The sequence below is a fragment of the Ochlerotatus camptorhynchus genome, unplaced genomic scaffold (assembly GCF_037179485.1).
Source record: "Ochlerotatus camptorhynchus isolate MF236.1 unplaced genomic scaffold, CSIRO-AGI_Acam_v1.1 ptg000289l, whole genome shotgun sequence".
Lineage (NCBI taxonomy): Eukaryota > Metazoa > Arthropoda > Insecta > Diptera > Culicidae > Ochlerotatus > Ochlerotatus camptorhynchus.
Window position 1 is genome coordinate 621174 of NW_027040778.1, and position 19645 is coordinate 640818.

The following is a 19645-nucleotide window of genomic DNA, read 5'->3' on the forward strand; positions in this document are numbered from 1 at the left end:
CTGCTTTCGAGAACGTAATATCATTTGAATAGCTTGTTTAATCAGGGCTTAAACAATCGTCACGTCGGTCATAGCATGTTTTGACAGCCTGAACAATGCGTAAAAAGCAAATCGAAACATGGAACGTCGCGTGAAAGTGGAACTTAATGAAAGCCTAAGTACTTTTTCGTAGCTTTTAGTTTTCGGATTTGAAAGATCGTCGGTTGCAGGTCCTTTCACATTAAAGAGATGGTCAACGCCCGTTGAACTCGATTATCTGAGCGGAGACATTCACCTACGGTTGGCCAGTTCCACCGGTTCGCCGCAGGGTGCTTGTCTCAGCTTTGGCGTCCGCAAGGACGCAAGGTCGCCCGACAGTTGCCCCCTGGTGCTTGTTTGTTTGCCCCGGTTTGAATGGCTACAACAACTCAAGTAACGGTATGATGTGAAGTGAGGGGCTCGGCGGCCTTAGAGCGACCATTATTGCTTACTAAGCAAAACATCATGAGTCTAATCTCAGGCCCATTCACATTCAAGGTTCGTCAATCGGTTTATTTGTTAATATGACTACATCAAGAACAACCATTGAAATGGCCTTAACTCCATTTTGTAAACAAACCTTGTAAGGCTATTTTCTCGCGAACCGAAATCTTCATTCGCAAACCTAAACCACAATCGGGTAGAGGAGAATTTCCCCTACTTGTTCATTTTGTTGGTTTGCGGACTTCAGTGCACGAGAAATGGCCTTATAAGGTTTGTTTACAAAATGGAGTTAAGGCCATTTCAATTGTTGGTCTTGTCATCGTAATGACAGCAACTCGATGATTTTTGCCTAGTCGCAAACATTTTTGCTTACTGAGCAGAATACCGTGGTTTCAATCAATTCAGCTTATCGTTTACCAAAACGAACCCTGCTGCAAACCCAAGCCTCTTATCACCGACAAACCGACATGAAACTTAAACTTAACTCTTGATCGAGAATCCATAATGGCGGATTCAAATGTGCAGCGATCCTATCTGCCAAAACCATAGAAATTTGTTATCTAGATAAAAATAATTTGCCCGGAATAGATTAGACACGAACCAACACATACATTTTGTATGCGTGTTCGTGGCTAGGCTACACACTTTTCGCGAACACGACGGCAGATGTCAATTTTGTGCTTTGATCAGAAATTTGTTGGTACCTTGTATGGTCATTCATGTTGGTTTGTCGGTGCTCTTATCCCAGTGATTCCTCGTGGAAGTGCAGCCGATTTCTCGGCTGCCATAAAAGTGAGTCTTACGTCAACACATTCCTAAAATGAAAATGTATTTTCGTTATTTCTCTGAAAACCGAATATGAATATTGTACATACAACACATCTTTCATAAATGTTACGAAACATTCGTTTTTCCTGTCATCTGGCGCAATGTAAATATTACGCCTTATTTGTATAATATACAAATTCATCTTCGTACAATCAAACCAGGTAAGCGTGATTACCTCTCACCCCAGCAGGCCTGGGTTCAATCCCAATCGGCGCCGCAGGGATGTTCTGAGGCATAACATCTCTGATCACGCCTTCCTTCGGATGGGAAGTAAAGCCGTTGGTCCCCGGTTCATGAGTTGATGGGTCGATAGGTAGGGTCCAGGTGTGGGAGCTGCCTTCCTGGCACGTCGGTAGCATTGGTGCTCAGCACGGAAAACAAGATCGACGGAAAAAACAAACCAAAGGAAAAAAAAAAAAAAAAACAATCAAATCAACAACTGCGCTTATTGTCTCCTAAAGTGCTGATTGAGTGTTGAAGATGGGATACTTTTTTTTTTTAATATTGTCGGTTTGACCAATACATGCAAGCTACCACAATAAATCAAATTACTGGTCGCGGTGATTTTATGTCAGAGGAAAAAATACATGCAAGCAGCAGAAAAAGCAAACGAAATCGAATTACCGTTCCATGAGTGCTTCTTATTTGCCTTTAGCTTTACCATTTCACTTAGCACAGATTTAGCGATGGATAAAGTACAGATCTGACGATCGCAAGGTTCATGATTCGAGTCCGGTCTGAAGCCTGTTTTTATTTTTTGTCATGTTTATTCCTTCCAATGATGAAATTATTTTTACCCATCCTCACTAACACACTCCACATTTTTCGGTTTCCACAACCAACACTTGTGGCCCGCTGGTTGGGTGTAGCGATAGCGAGTGTGACAGTTCCAACGAAACTAGCTTCATACCTGAGTACTGCGAACTCAGCCGATTTTATTTTTCAAGTGAGCTAGAAAACATCTTGAAAATCTTCCGAAGTTTCAAATTGTTTTGCTGAAACAGTTCACGAAATTGTATATATATGCTGTCAAATGAACTCTTGGCTGCTCCTCCTCTGCTCCAGAAATAACGTATACATGGTGTGGGAGTGCACCTGCCCACAAAGCTCACATGACTCTTATAAAGTTTGATTACATTCTCGTTTCAGCAACTCAGCTTTGGCATTATTAATATCAAATAAAAACACTTTTTCGAGCATCACGCTCGATGATTTACATTATCCGCCTACTAAGGTTGATGTTTCGACAGTTTCATAATTATAATTATTAATTTGTTTTCAGTAGGTGGCAACACCTTTACTTGTGGTTCAAACAGTAACTACCTACGTGACTTCTGAGCTCTTTTAAATGTTTGTCTCCCATTTGACAGTTTGACTCGGCTCCCAGATGACAAGCATTTGAGTTAGTTCGCAGTACTCAGCTTCATACAATATACAAATCCATTTCGTTGCAGAAAACAACGAATAAATTCGTAGGACAAATGAGCGATTTCGTTGTATACATTTTCAGTGTATCTATTCCTTTCTTGAGCTGCGATCGGGCCCGGCTGGCGCTGGTATTACTTACTTTGAGATCACAAGTTTTTACACATTGATGGTGATTGCTAGTCCCAAATATCGTCTATTGGTTCTCTGTGTAATTACAGCTGATTTGGCCAAATCAGAGTAGCAACCGGGGGCGGTTAATCATGCTCATGATGATGCTCATGTGTAGATTTTTTATATGTATTGTTGCAGGCACAATAATTAAACAGTGGACTGTCCACTTCGTACGACTTGATCAAGTACAACACCTGATTGTATTCAATTTACCATTGTATGAAGGGCCAAAAACGGAGGGCGAACCTGTAAGCAGAGACACTTACGCTTAGTCCGCGGGATCAAAGAGAATATCCTTCCAACAATAAAATCCTACAACAGGGTAATGTACAAGCCATCGCACGAGGGGATGTCCCAATGAGTGGGGAAGAAGAGAGCGACTTCAATTCACGATCTGTTAACGACAGGAAGTTGACAATTCCACTCTCCCCATCCAAATCGCTTCAATCGGGTGCCCTGGTTGGACCGGCCCATACCCAGCATATAATGTGTCATATAATAATGGAATGAATGTTAAGGGACTAATAAAGGAGAGATCTCACCGATATGTTGCAAAGGAATCCATGACACTCGTAATAAGGGCCACTGAAATGTGTTTTGACATAATATTTTAATGTACTTCTAGAAAATCTTGATTATGAATAATATAACTGTTGGAGATGACAGTATTATGTCAGAGTGTCCCCACTTATAAGTGCACTCCCGGCGGCAACGGCTGCACTTCCCTGTGAACTTTTCATGCTTCTGTTTCGACCCGGAAAAGACTGTAGGTTTTTCTTGGCAAGATCGGTTTTCCAGAGTTCTTCACTAAGAAGGCGCACTTGGACAACATCCAGTTTCAGGTTTTCTTCTCCAAGATTTTCCAGGGCGGTAACGAGGGAATTGAACGAAGAGTCACAAAGAGCTGAGATACGACATCATTTTCTTCTACCTTCGCTCCGGCCAACTTTAGTTGTCGTACCAAGTCGTCGAAAGTCTTCAGGTGATTTCTCATCGACGAACCTTCAACCACTTTCAGCTTCACAAGCTGCTTCCTTACCAGAGTTTGAGATGAAATGAACTACTTCAAATGTCCTTCGATGTTTCCTTGTCCCTTACAAGATCCAGCAAATCGTCATGGATGAAAAATATTGGAGGCGAACCAGCCTAAGGCTGAAAGCCTCCTAAATAAAGCTAAATAATAATAATAATAATGGATGAAAAAGATCAGCAGGTACCTACGCAGTATTTCCATAGAGGTAACTCTAAGATTAGTAGGTCCCGAAGAAACGTGCTCAACTTTTTGACTCAGCTCTGGTACTATCTTCGGTCCCAAGCTAATCGATTCACCCCTCGAAACATAGGAAAATCCACTAATCCCTCATCTGTCAAATTTTCATAGCGAATCAAAACAAAAAAGTTGAGCACGTTTTTTTTCGGGACCTTCTAGTCTTAGAGTTACCTCTATGGTTCTACGCCGTTCGTTGAGCTTTAACAAAGCTCCATGAGTTGTTAAAAAGGTAGCTGGACTGCTATAAAATTAGCTGCATTCTTTGAAAGAACTTTTACGAAGTTTCCTAAAGATGTATGAAGTTCCTTGAAGTTCTACATCGTTCCCCGAACAAATCATGTTCTCTTACCTTCTTCGAAATTCCCTTGACTTCTTCGGTCTTCTTTTTTCTAAATACACCTGTATCGCTTCTTATTATTTTTCTTTGGCTTTATTACGCCCCTACTGGGACTTTACGTCGGCTTTCTTTAGATAGAATAACAACTCAATTCACGTCCCAATCCAATTACTAATGTCTATGTCACTAAACTGTAGGCATCAATCACACGACTGTCCAACCAGTGACAACCGTGGCAAATCAACATTATCAACAAGTATGTTAGGACTAAGAGGAATGTTCCTAGATATTGCCAACGGCCTAAATGTATGTATTAACGTGGTGCAACATTGTCTTCACCAACGGGACTTCAAAACGGCACAACGTTGCGTGTCTGTGTCATTCACCGTCGTAATGGAGTGATAGATAGGTGAGTTTGACGCACCTACGGACTATTGCAGATTGGAATTGCTTTATGTACCTTATGCCGGGGAGTAACATATAAAGCATTCTACTTCTTATAGGCTGTTTACGCTTCCTTTGCGAGCGTTTTGCCGTCTCTCAACTGAGTGATCTTTGAAGCACTTCCACAGTATGTTCTTTCAAACACTTTTGAATGTTGTATGAAAGGCTCAAAACTTAAGTAACATTGCAAGTTTTATCACGGTTTTAAAGCATGTTACAAGTCTAAATCATAGTCTGCAGAATCCTCATAAAATTCTACTTGGGAGATATCTATGTCCAAGGAGGCCGCAAAAATGTCTGACAAGACTATCTAAGGTCCCCATTTTATAAATTATATTACCCATAAATGTATCTTGCAGTTTGACCTGTTTTCAAATCATGACCATGCAATGACTGGATAATAAGACATAGCCATGTATTTCCAAAAAAGTTGCATGTTCAAATCATTAAGAGCTAACGCCTTTTTCACTCTTTTATATCTAATTACGCTTACAGCACGGAAACAGAAAACTATTCCAGACTCAATTAAGCTATAAAAGTTTTCAATTAATGTACACAACTGCTACCGTCAGATACATGCCGTTGTTTCTTTTACCATCTACACCAGTTCAACCAAAGCACAGTGGGCCAGGAATGCAATCTAGCAAGAATAATAATAACGCTCTTTAATTGCATCCAATTGAGTTGAGGCCTTCAGCAAAGTTCCTTGGCTTAGTTAGGATTATAATTTGTTGAATAAAGATAGTTCAAGTTTTTGCCGCAAAGATGGTGCACGATGGTGACGTAGGACTACGTCTGTGATTTCTATATGGGCTTTGTGAAAACAGAAAATGGAACATGTAACAACATTATGAAAGATTTTGAACGTTAATAACTCCGCTGCCCCTGGACCAATTTCAATAATTTTATCACCATTCGATCAGAAATATTTCTACGCATCTGTTGAATTTAAGACTTTATCATTCATCAAACTGTCAATATTGAAAACTGCACGACTGTGAAACTGTTGCTATTATAATTAAAATTATCACCGATTGCCTGCGAAAAGCGATTTCCCTAACACAGATTTCAAAGTTGAATTCCATCCGGTCTTACCAAACGGTGTTTATTCAATCACAGCGTGGTGAGTGGTGATGTTCTCCAGTACACAACAATAGGCTCCCCGCAAGCAGCTGGCTATCAAGGCTGGCCACAACCGCTGATCGGATTCAGTTCCAATCACCGTGTGTGGGGGTGGCCGGTAGTCGGCATCAGCCCACATGAACATCCATAGAAGGAGGAAGAAGCAGCACCGCTATTGATCGGAATCAGTAGCTCTTCGTGAATCGCTGTGGGCCATCTATGCCAAGCGCGTCACTCTCATTCCAAAAAACATACAGCTCACCAGCCTCATCTGTGTTTAACACCCTAATAGTTCAGCATTACTCAACCATCACGGCAAAACGGTCCTTTTCACCGGACCACCATACATTTTTGGTTTTTCGGACCACCATACATTTGTAAAAGAGTATTTTTTGGACATTTGTCAAGGTCATTAATCGAATGTCAGTTCCCATATCAAGATAGAGCTGGAATTAGCGTGTAACAGCTTTTGTAAACAATGACTTCTTTCGATGGTGTCTTGAAAGTCAAGCCTTGCCCACGCAAATCAACATCAAAATCAAGTAGGATAAGACTTTCCCTACTCGGCGGTAATGTTGGTTTGCGTGGGCGTGCCTTGAATTCCTAAAAATCAACGAGAGAAGTCATTGTTTACAAAAGCTGTTAACGCCTTATTCCAGCTCTATCTAGATATGTTTAAATCTTACATACCATGTTCTTGAAGACAACATTGGGGGTGCAATTTCAAAAACCAAAGTCGGTCGCGGCATGAAAGTGGTCTGATTTTGATCCAGAGAGGATGGATTTTAATTCTTATTACGCGAATCGATAGGAATTTTTTCTACGAATCTGTTAAAATTAAGACTTTATCAATTTCAACATGTCACTATTGATCAGAATCAGTAGCTCTTCGTGAGTCGCTGCGGGCCATCTACGTCAAGCGCGTCATACTTAAGAGTATAAACAGAGAGAACCCCGCTCAAATTCCTATTCCTACACCAAAGACAAGCTCTTGCTGCTGTTAACAAATAAAATTTATTATATAAGACCACGTAGTCCTACGTCACCATTGCGTACAACCACATAGGGCTGTCCTTTGTAGTTTTTTTTTTAATTCGCATGCTAGAGGTTTGCTGTCTTTGGCAAAGTTGTAGAAAGTAAAATTTTATAAAGAGTTGCCCGAGACATAAAAGCTGTACATCTTCAAATTACTGAGGTATACGAAGATTTGTACTTATTTGAAATTTCATGTAATATATCTATTTTTAGTACTCTACAAATTAAAATATTGTTCTGGAAACGATTTGATTGACTAGAACGGATCGACTATAAATTATAATAGTATTAATTCGAACGAATTTACAAAACATAATACCAGGCTTGCAATTACTCATTACAGCTAAAATGTTATTCGAAATTAAGAAACTATTAGGTATTATACGATTTTTTTTTTGTAAGATGCTGGAAGATGAGGTAAAGTTTGTGTATGACACATAAACCCTGTTAATTTTGCTTCCAGAGTGTCACAATTAGCGATTTGCTATAACGATGAGCGTGCACTCATTACGATTGCTCATTACAGCTAAAATTGCTTATTGTGACCTGGTAAAAGCAAAAATTAACAGGTTTTATGTGTCGTACATAAACTTTACCACCTCTTCCTGCGTCTTACAAATAAAAAATATCGTTATACTATCTCATAGTTTCATAGTTCCGAATAATACAATTTTAGCTGTAATGAGCAATTGCAAGCCTTTAATACTCAAAACACAGACAAACATACATAACGCATTGAGTATCGTCACTAAACTACTACCGCCATCTGGTGAGTACACTGTCATAGGCAGTACGCTCAACAGATGGTGGTAGTGTGTAAACGCCAAACTCAAGGGAATTGACTATGCGCGTCCACAGGCGGCCGTACTACCAACTGAGATAAATTTAAGTTGAGCGTTAAATGCGTGTTCTATGAAAACATGCAGGTTTTATGTCTAGTCGGCTGTGCTAAAAACATGAATTTCACAAAAAAAGAACAAAACTTGGTATATCTCAGTAATTTGAAGATGTGCAGCTTTAATGTCTTCGGCAACTCTTCATAAAATATAACGTTCTACCGTATGCGTGATAATGATTGCACCATTAAGCAATGTCAAAATTTAAAAAAATCTCAAAATTTCGTTTTCGAGTTTTTTTATTTATTCAAAGGGGGGATGTTTTTCAGAGTCTTAAACTATGTTAATCATCGATTGAGTTTCCCCTTGCTGCAATTACGGCCTCCACACGCTTCCGGAATGCATGGCAGGTTCTAATAATGTAGTCTGGATCCATTTCTCTCCGTGGTCGGGTCAATGTTAGTCTGAGGCTTGCTGTACTCGGGTGGCGTTTAGAACAGGCCTTGGCATTCATGACGCGCCATATTAAGTAATCCAGCGGATTAAGATCGATGCTGGATGGCGGCCACATATCCTTCGCCCAGAACGGAAGATGTTCCTGCAACCACTTCTGAGTGCGGTTCGAGGTGTGGCACGGAGCCCCATCTTGTTGAAATACAACATTTGGCTTCAAACCGTACTGTTCTTTGATCCATGGAAGAACATACTTACTTCGGAAGCCACCAATCCAAACACCATAACGCTAGCAGGATGCTTGGTCAGATACACGTTCTTGTGCTCGTCGGCCACGCCTTTTACCGGCAGAGAACTAATATACCGGTCGGTTCTGGAATTTGATACGGGATCGACGGTAAACATGCTCTCGCCGGTGAACAGGACTACCGGATTTTTTCGCTTCAGGAAGTTAAAGATTTTCTTGCATCGTTCGACTCGTAGCTAACGGATGCAGTTGGTAATCATGTGAGTTTTTTTTTCCGTGCCCTTGACTTCGCCCCGCAATCTTCCTTTACGATCTTCCGTGCCGTAAAATCACTGATCCCGTGTTCCTTTACCATTTTCCTTATTGAACGCACTGGATTCACCCGAATCTTCATTTTGATAGCAGCGATAACCCTCGGAACCCGAGCTGACCACGGAGGACCTGTGGCCACCATCGCGGATAGTTGTCCTTTCTTTTCTCGGTCTAAAACCCTTTTGACGGTCCACCGGGACACGCACACGGCAATTGAAATGTATTTTTGCGACATTGACGCTTGGGACAAATCACGAATACACTGCCACTTCGTCATGGTGCAACTGTCAAACTAAGTAAATCATTTTCTTTTATACACAGCCTACTAGGTTACGTGCATACAACGAAATGTTTGCACAGATGAAACGGGAACCTTATTTGTACAATGGTGCAAACATTATCACGCATACAGTACATATTTGCCCAAGACAGCAAACCTCTAGCGTGCAAAATAAAAAAGTTGGTACCGCTGCGCCATCTTTGAGGCAAACACTAGAACTAGTTTTATCCACCAAATTATTGTCCTAACTAAGCCAAGAAAAGTTACTGGAGACGTCAACTCAATTGAATGAAAATCCAGAGCATTATTAATTTGTACCTGCTTGATTCCATTCCTGGCCCACTGAGCAATGTTGAAATGGAAAATCCTCGGGAAAATCCAATCAACAACAACAAGGTATTCCATAGATGAGGGCATTCCTGTACGTAGATATGGTAGCGCGGTATGTGTCTAAAAACTTTCCGTCCAGTATATAACAGCTTTCTAGCGTATGAGACGCGAGAAACTACCAGTCCCGTCATTAACCTTCCTTACCTACTAACCATTGGAATACAGGGAAGAGCGAAATCTACTTAACAGCAAAATCTACTTCCATTCATGATTTTGCAGTCAGTGGAGGTGTTGCTCTGATCAAAGCACAGTTTTACTGGCCCATTTACTTTTTGATGGATTATTGCCTTCGGAACGTTTCAGTCTGGGGTAACTGCTTGTGCTGCACACTTAACACCTTCCAACACATGTAAACACAAAACATACTTTGACGATATTTGATACACCTACCCTAGAGCAAAAACAACTTTCACACATCACCTAGGCCGTTTCTCCACAATCCGACAAACTTACTTTATCGCACTCAGTGGCATGCATGTGCGATTAGGTACCGCCTTCATCGTTGAACCATTGAACTTTGGCCCGCACAAGCAGAAACCTTCAGACGAATAAATTAGCATTTGCCGCCGGGTACCCAGTAAAATCACACTCATCTAAACACACCGCATGACTTACCGCGATGATGCCAAACACGTCCACTCCGCCCCCGCAGATGCTCTAGGGGAAAAGTTCACACACGGCTGACTCTGTAGTGCCTACGTTTTCAATTGCACCTTTTGCACTACTTCTTTCTGTTATGTACCGCATACGCCGATCCAACCGATCCGAACGGCGATGTGGCGGTCTAGATTCCACTGCTTCCCGTTCCTACCGGTCCTGTAGCAGAACCGCCACAATTCAATTCACGAACGTTACGAACCTCGACATCTAATCAACTGCTGCAGCTCTGGCAGAACTACTACACACCTTCCTCTCCAAGGACCATCGATGGTAGTAGGTGGTTCTTAGAAATTGCATTGGATGAGCGGTTACTTTCCATCCGACCGTGATCTGTATCGGTTCACTGCGAGCGAAAAGGACTTCCTTCGGAATTAGGATTTTTCATTAATCTGCTGTGGTCATATTGGATTGGATAATTCGGACACAAAATGTTCAAGGAAGCATGCGATCCTCTGAAGCATACCAGCATGTACCAGAGGGCGGAAGAAGGTCGTTTTTGCGATACATATAGGAGAAACATTGTCTAATTATACGGTGGTGGGAAATAGTTTTCTAATTGAGTGTTGTATTCTGGTCTCGTTGCAGATAGTGAGGACAGCGATGGAGAAGGAGGACTTGGAAACGTTAGCCGAGTCATCATTCGACCACCAGGTAAGTTTGTACAGTGTTCAGCAATTAATCGCAATGGGAATTGAAATTTAGGAAACAATTGCAGATTGAAAAACAAAAGTTTTATGGGAAGTGATATTAAAGTAATCGAGGGCCACATCAAATGAATTCTCTACCACGTTAACATAAAATGAAAATTATTCCAATAGTGTTATATTTTCCAAACCTTGAGTGTGATTACTTGGTGAGTTTTCATTCTGTGGAGGATTTGCATTTAACACGGATTTTGCCGCTAATATTTTTCATCAAAATCATTGATGAGCGGATAAAGTTGGTTGACTAGCAAAATTAAATTAGGTAACATATAAAAAATTAGCTTTTTTCGTTAACATTTAGAGGTGACGCAAGCGGTCTAAGTCCAAAATGTCGAATGATGAGCTTTTTCAAATAAAACACATTAAGCTTTCTGACGTTTATAACACGCACACTTGCGTAATCCCATTTTCAAGTGCGATCTTTGTTATCATCACTTTCGCTCCAGCCAAAAATGTTGGTTTGTTATTGTTATCCTCATTTTTGGACCATCAAACTCGTGCACATAGAATGGACTATATAGGGTAGAGAACTATTTCGGCCTAATCGCCCATTTTGGGCCTATCGAGCAGAAAACTTCAAATAAATCCTTCATTTCAGAGTTAACAAGTCAATTGTGCGTTTGGTACGATACTTTAGTTTATAAGCTACGGAACGAAGTCAATGAGAACGCGTGATATGAAGGTTTGCAACCATTATTCCCAGAAACAAAAGAAGCGCTCCGACCGAATCAATTTTTATCTTCATCCGATAGGCCGAAGTGAATTCATTGCCGTTTCAATGGCGTTTCAATGCGTTAGGCCGAGTTTAGAATCCGTAGGCCGAGTTTGGCGTCAAGAAGCAGCGTTAGACTTTTGACAATATCTCAACGATTGGTTTCTCTTTATCAAATCTTACGGTACATACGGAAAGGTAAATAAATTTGGAAGCCATCAGTAATAATAACATTCCGTTTGGTGCTAAACTGCGCTAGATTAAGAAAGACTAAGTGCGGGTTGTGCTTAATAGGCCGGAAATGGGGTAGTTAACCCTATGGCTTCTATAAGTGAACCTGTTTTTTGACGTAGGACTTCGTCTGTGATTGCTATATGGGGGTGCACTTTGTGAAAACCGAAAATGTAACGAAATTATGAAAGATTTTGAACGTTAATAATTCAGCTGCCCCTGGACCAATTTCAATCATTTTATCACCAATCGATCAGAAATATTTCTACGCTTCGATAACAATGCTTCAACAAGAAACTATTAAAAAAGGGTTAGTGTCAAGCATTGTCCAAAAGCGTCGAAATAAGTAACAAATCCACCATGCTGCTTCCCCAACACTGTCATCAGAGAGTCGTTAGTAGACGAAACAAGTCGAAGTGGCATTCGCCTCCGATTTTCGGGAGGATGCAATTGCGTAACACTTTGCACACTCATCGCCATATTCCGAACCACACGCCCCCAACGACCACACAAAATGCTCTCCAGAGTTGTAATCTTGTAACCAAACTTAAAAGCAGGGATGCAAGTGAATTTGATCGATTCTCTTCATCGACTTTCTGTTTCGTTAATAACTCGACGGCAAACACATTCGTTGATACGTTTGTTGTTCTGGATGATAGAAGAGCATAGCAGAAATAGTGCAAAATAGACTTTCACCCCTCTGCTTCTAAGCCCCTTTATTCAGTCATCGTCATAGCAATGAAAACCAACTTCGCACCGCTTTTGGTTCTTGCTGGTTGCAATTCTTGGACATTTTCGAAGGACCACCAAAAAACATGAAATTGCACTATTTTCTAGGGATACCTAAAAGTCCAATTATTCGATTAACGATTAATCGTAAAGATTTTTCCAGCTATTCGATTAAATATTTATCAAATTTTCAACTGTTCGACCGCGTAACCGTCATCTCTTCTTATTTCTACTCTAGCGCAGTAGAGAAAATAAACAAAAGTACTAATTTATCTGAACAGGCATAGAGAAGAACCATGACGTGAAACAGGATCATAAATTTACCGAAAAAAGTGTTAAGCGTCTTTCTGCTAAAGGCTAAGATTTACCAACTTGTTGAGAGAAGTTTAAAGAGAAAAACTAAAACGGGCTGGGTAGACAGTGACAGTGACAGACTGATGCAAAATTTGAAAATTTTGCTCCACAGTTTTCAAACGGTTTCAAATCGGGTCCTGATTAGCCTCTGAAAGTTTAAATTCATTTGATAAGAAACTGACTTGGCACAAACCATTTGAAGTTTATATGGAAATGACTATGGGAAAACAAAACTTTTTGTTCATTGTGTTCTAGCCTTTTTCCATATTGTACTGTTAACAAATTCTATTACTATTCTTATGGGAATTTTTATCAGCTACAACTTTGCAGAGAATCGTTTTTCAGCCAAACGTCAAATTAAATAGTTATTAATTGTTTAAGAGATTGATAATCTTATGGCAAGATAAACAACTGTATTGTGGGCAACACTGCATTCTGCAGTGTGACATAGTAGCCATGATTTTTGTCCTCTATTCTACGTGCCATAAACACCAATGTTGCCTGCTGAACAGTTGATTGAGCATAATCATAAGACATCAGTGACTTGAATCATTAATAATTTTTGTTCCTTACATTTGATCGAAAAGTGGTCTTGAACAAAGTTGTAGCTGAGAAAATTTTTAACAAACTCAGCTATCATTTTCTAAAGTAGAGTGAACTGGTGAATTTTGAGATAGATATGAACCGAAATTATGGTTTCTCCATAGTAATTCCCATGTAAACTTCAAATGGTTTGTGCCAAGTCAGTTTCTCACTAAATGAGTTCAAATTTTGGGAGTGGAGTGTGGAGTGAAAATTTCAAATTTTGCTTCAGTCTAGTGGACACTGATATTCTGCGGCCTTCCCAACTTGTCGCAGACACCAGTTCAACCCCTGTCCAGCAGCAGACGGGCCGAGACTCACTACCTTGGTGCTCCAATTACTACACTAACTTACCAGCCTTAATTGTTATAATATATATATCAAAGTGTTATTACATTGTTCCTCCCTTGGCAATTCAGTATTTTAAACTGTTGCATGTCAATATAACAATTGACATCTTAAAACAAAAAACTAGAACTAAATCCTATCTAAGTATAAAGGAAATTAATGTCTGAAATTATTAATTATTACATTGAATATTTCTTCCAAATGTACCTCGGTAGTACTGTACCAGGGAGGCAACTTCAGAATCATCTTCAGAATTTTGTTCTGTATCCTTTGAAGTACTTTTTTCCTTGTATTGCAACAACTAGACCAGCGGCGCCGGCGGTGTAGCGGTATGCGTGTTTGCCTCTCGCTCCAAAAGGAACTGGGTTCAATCCCAGTCGGCACCGCCAGGATTTCCCCGGTCCATGAGTTGATGGGTCGATAGGTAGGGTCCAGGTGTGGGAGCTGCCTCCCTGGCGTTGGTAGCATTGGTACTCAGTACGGAAAACAAGATCGACGGAAAACATAACAAGATAATATTGGCACAGCGTAAAGCATAGCATGGCCGGTCTAAAAACTTGTTCAAATATTAGAAGTTCATTCTTCAGGCAAAGTTTGGATTTTTTGTTTATAAGAGGATACGAACATTTTAAATATTTATCACATTTGGCTTGAATGCCTGAAATGTGACTTTAAAAGGTTGCTGATCCTCACAGTCACAGCGAAGCACAATTCGTTATATATTCCTCTCGCTGTTGCTGAAGTAGTGGTGCAGGAGAGCGGCTCTCGCACTCTTCTCGTGCACGAAAATAGGTATATCTCCCACAGTCCTACATTCTCTCGTCGTTCGCTGAATTACGGCTTTAGGCAAACCAACAATCGTCACTCATCCGCTTATTCATTACTGAACAAGTTTAGTTGGGTCCATTCAATTCGATTGCTATTCATTTCTGGGTAATCTGCATAAAGAATTCAAGACCCCAGTCGCCATGAGCGTTCACGGCGATGCGATGTACTGAGTTCGACGCTTGAGTGGTAAACGGGAAAAAATCACCGACAAACCGACATGAAACTTAAACTTAACTCTTGATCGAAAATCCATAACGGCCGATTCAAATGTGCAGCGATCCCATCTGTCAAAACCATATAAATGTTTTATCTAAACAAAATAGATTAGACACGAACCAACTCATAAATTTTGAACGCGTGATTGTGGCTAAGATAAATATTTTCCGCGAACACGGCGGCAATTTATTTGTAATTTGTATGATCATTCATGTCGGTTTGTCGGTGCTCAAGTCCGAATTTCGGAACAAGTAAATTTTTCGTTTATGAATAACTTTTGGGTCTTGTCACCCTGTCCAAGTTTTAAAAAAGAACTCTTACTCGTTACACTGTTAACAATCAACTGAACTGTTTATTAATTATCAAATAAAACGAAACCTATCGCCCTAGCTAATTACTGCTGCGTAAGAACCTATAGGAATGCGGTCACTGCCCAAGTAGCAATTGGGGTTTTATGAGGGTTCTACAGACTATGATTTAGCCTTGTAGCATGCTTTAAAACCGTGATAAAACTTGCAATGTTACTTGGGTGTGTTGCTAATGCATGGGCAATGAAGTGCTGAGGTGGCTTCCGTCGCGTGGTCCTGGTCGGAGACATCGATGGTTACGTGAGAATCATGGTGGGTATATAAATGGTGATACAGCTTTGTCACTATATAGGCGAGGAGGTCGCGGGGGGAAAAGTGCGGTTTTAGAGCAAATTGTAAACAAACTCGGTCGCTGTCCCATACAAAAATCCAACATGGCTGAATCATGAATTTGACACATTAGAACACCTATATGTAGTCACCTTGGTGCGAATAACCGCATGTGCATCCGTGCTACTTAGTGTTGCTGGGTAGTGTGAATAACTGACCATCAGCTGGAAAGGAATCTGCCGGAATCTGCGCACGGTGGTTGGAGATTGAATGACACGAGAATGCAGTATCCAGTTCGTTGTCCTCGCAACGCTCATCATGGCTGACTACGAGTCCCTGCGATAGTGCTGAATGTTCAGCACACTGCACGGAGAAGCATTGGGTGCTCTTTGCATCCACACATATCTCCCCTTCACTCATAAAATAAAGAATAAGCTAATATTTTTTTCCATTAACCAAAGGCAGGGTGGTTTGTTGACCCATCAATATAGGTATTTTGACATAGGATTGCGTCTTTCGGCAACATATTGGGGGTACAATTTCAAAAAACCAAAATCAACCGCGTTATGAAAAATGCTCAGGATTTGACCACTTATAACTTTGTCAATAGCGGAAGGATATTAATTCTGCACGAATGTGCAACTGTTGCTATAATAATGAAAATTATCACCGATTGACTGCGAAAAGCGCTTTCCCTGACACTGATTTAAAAATCGAATTGACTCCGGTCTCACCGAATGTGTGGTGAGTGGTGGTGTCCAGTGGTCATCATCAGCAGCAGCAGCAGTGCTTTCGGTGCGTGACGTAGTAGATTGTTCTCTAGTACACGACGAGAGGCTGCCCGCAAGCGCGAGCTGCAGCCCACTGACCGGTCCATTCGTCCAAGAAAGAGCAAGGAGTTGCCCCGCTACTGATCGGATTTCAGTTGCTTGTTGTGTTGTGTCTCTTTTCCAAGCGCGTCACCGTTCCAAACAAAATACAGCTCGCCAGTCTTATCTGCGTAAAACACCTTAATAGCTCAGCATTAATCAACCATCACGACAAAACCATAAATTTGGTAAAGAGTATTTTTTTACGTAGGATTACGTATTACGGCAACATAAAACCAAAATCGACCGCATTAAGAAAAGAGGTCAGGTTGACCACATATAACTCTGTCAATAGCAGATGGATTTAATTCTAAACAAGCCAATTGATTAGAAATTTAGGTACGAATCTGCTAAATTGAACACTATATTAATTTTAAATAAGTAAATACTGAAAATTACATAACTGTTGTTGTTGTTGTTGTTGTTGTTGTTGTTGTTGTTGTTGTTGTTCGTTGTTCGTTGTTCGTTGTTCGTTGTTCGTTGTTCGTTGTTCGTTGTTCGTTGTTCGTTGTTCGTTGTTCGTTGTTCGTTGTTCGTTGTTCGTTGTTCGTTGTTCGTTGTTCGTTGTTCGTTGTTCGTTGGGGATCCAGGAGGGTTCGATCTTAACTAACATACACCATGAATAAAAATCATGGATATACCATAGTGTACACTGTACACGGGAAAAAATCCGTTCCCAAATTTGTCAACCTTTGGTCACGAATTTCGGAACAAGTCCATTTTTTGTTTACGAAAGTACACCATGAACTAAACTTATGGAAACGTGAACCTTGTTCCGCAAAATAAAAATAACGCCTGCGTAATGGCGCTCCATGCACCAGCCCAGCCATCGTATGTCATGAAAACGTGAACTCTTCTCTTGAAAATCATGACTTGACGGAACAAAATGCACGAATTTAAACAACGAATCGCGAGAATTTCTTTCTTCGGGATCATCTCTTCAGTATTGAATTACACATGACGAATAGAAAAAGAAAGGCTCTACGTTTTTAATACGCACAAATGCGTACAGTACTTTATTTTATCATTACCGATATGAAATAAAAACGAATTTCTGAATTTCTGAAAACATTTGAGGTGTCAAAATGCCATGAACATTTTGAAGGATGCCTTGGTGATGTCCGACTCCTCTTGATGCAAGAAGTTCCTCCAATGAATTCCGTGGGTCACTTGTTGTATCTTGAATCAACTCATTGCAGTTTTCTTCGTCAAGAAGAACATATTGCACCCCGGTATCGTTTTTCACTGCGTTGGAGGCGCTTCGTTCAACAATAAGTGACCCCTCGGATTCAATTTACTGCTGCAACGTTTAGGTCGTAAAGTTGCTCAGTTCCGACGGTTCAAGGAGTACATGCTCGACTGTATCATCAAGTAGTCCATCTGATTTCCTCTTTTGTAGGCACTTCACAGATTTCACTTAACTTTTGCACACAACACTGAATGATGAATTCAAGATGAAAACCTTTTTCGCATGCGTTACACTAAATTGACAGTTGCCTGAACAACGTTCACGAAAGTAGAAACAAAAATCACGCTTAAAGGTTTATAAAGTCACGATATCATGATTATATTTCATGCTTTTTAATGCGTTACGAAATGGTTTGGGATGCTCAACAGTCTTGAATTTTGTTCTTGGATTCGTGATTCTTTTCATGAAAGCTGGATTTTTTATACCACGTTTATGTGAACTAAGTCATGAATTTGAAGCAGTTGTTAGTTCACGTTGTCGTGATTTTTTGTTCTCGAAAATATGAACGTTTTTTTTTTGCGTGTAGGACGAATTCAGTCCCGGAGGAAAAAATCAACACAACTCTTCTAATCAACTAGCGCCCAAATCACCTGCACTGGAGCCAGCTCCACTGTTCACTCCGAAGCTAGACGAAATTGCTTGATTGGTGAATTCAGCACTCGTTGGTTTACCAATTCTACTGCCACCGCTCGCTGCTGCTGCTACCGCCGAAATAGTCCATATCTCGCTGATATAAGTGAACTCGCGCCTTGCCTACTGGTCATAAACAACGATTGAAAATGACAGCAGCAGCTATGGTCGTGATCCAAGTTCATGGTAGCAAGAACAAAATTTATGTATAAAATTCAAAATGAAATCATGATTTGGTGAACCATGAACCAATAAGCGTGATTTAATGGTTGCACTCAATAGGTGTGGGTCCCGAAGAAACGTGCTCAACTTTTTTGCTCAGCTCTGGTACTCTCTTCGGTCCCAAGCTAATCGATGCACCCCTCGAAACATAGGAAAATCCACGAACCCCTCATTTTATCTGTCAAACTTTCATAGCGAATCAAAACAAACATTGTGTAGTACTAGAATTTCGACTAGAATGGGGTACGTTCATCGATGTACTTGGGACCGATAGGCTAATCCACAGACACAGGTACAGGTACAGGTGTATGCGCGATTACATAAGTTTAATAATAAAAAATACTTTATTATCCTTTGCTCCTACAGTTCCTGATTCAAAACATTGGGTGCCGTTGATCAAAATCTATAACGCAATTGTAACGAATTGTAAAACGAAGATTTATTCAATTTTAAGCAATCTAAAGGCAATAGCATGTGGTCGGATGTGAGAGATCTATCTATATGGGTATCGGACAGGAGTTAGGATCTGCGAAGTTACATATACCGGTAATGACCAGAATTTGTCTTTCTCTCCACGCATCAGACTAGAGGTGGGCAAAACAGCTCATCTGGCCGAGTGGATAAAATCCATCCAGCTCGCTAAAGGGAGCTCTTCAGCTCACATTGAAATTATAGAAATTATGACACAAATTCGAAATCGGAAAATTAATTAGTGGTTTTAGTGCTTAAAACTGCATAAAATCGTAAAAGTAGTCTAAACCAATAAATCCGTACCTTACAATATATGGCACTACTTTTCAATGGAAAACGCCACTAACGCAACAACTGGTCAACCATGCGCGCAAAATGTGCCAACAACATATCAGTAAAAGCAAAACATGTATGCGAAAGAGCTACACCTATGTCACACGCGATGATATTATTGAAATCGTGGCACACGATGTTACGCCTTTTCTCAAGCTATGCAATCCAGTCTACATACAGATTTTATTTGTGATGTTAATTCTCCAGCAGAATTTCTCTCACTATTCTCGGCATCAGCTCAAGATCATCAGCTC

General features: G+C 40.5%; 1 protein-coding gene across 1 annotated transcript in view; it reads left to right on the forward strand.

Moving 5' to 3' along the window:
• Positions 1–19645, forward strand: part of LOC135706709 (cytosolic carboxypeptidase 6-like) — a 56722-nt gene that overhangs the window by 32815 nt on the left and 4262 nt on the right. Inside the window, exon 2 of the mRNA XM_065228359.1 lies at positions 10861–10926. Within this exon, the coding sequence (XP_065084431.1) occupies positions 10861–10926 (66 nt within the window). The remainder of the gene's footprint in view (positions 1–10860; positions 10927–19645) is intronic.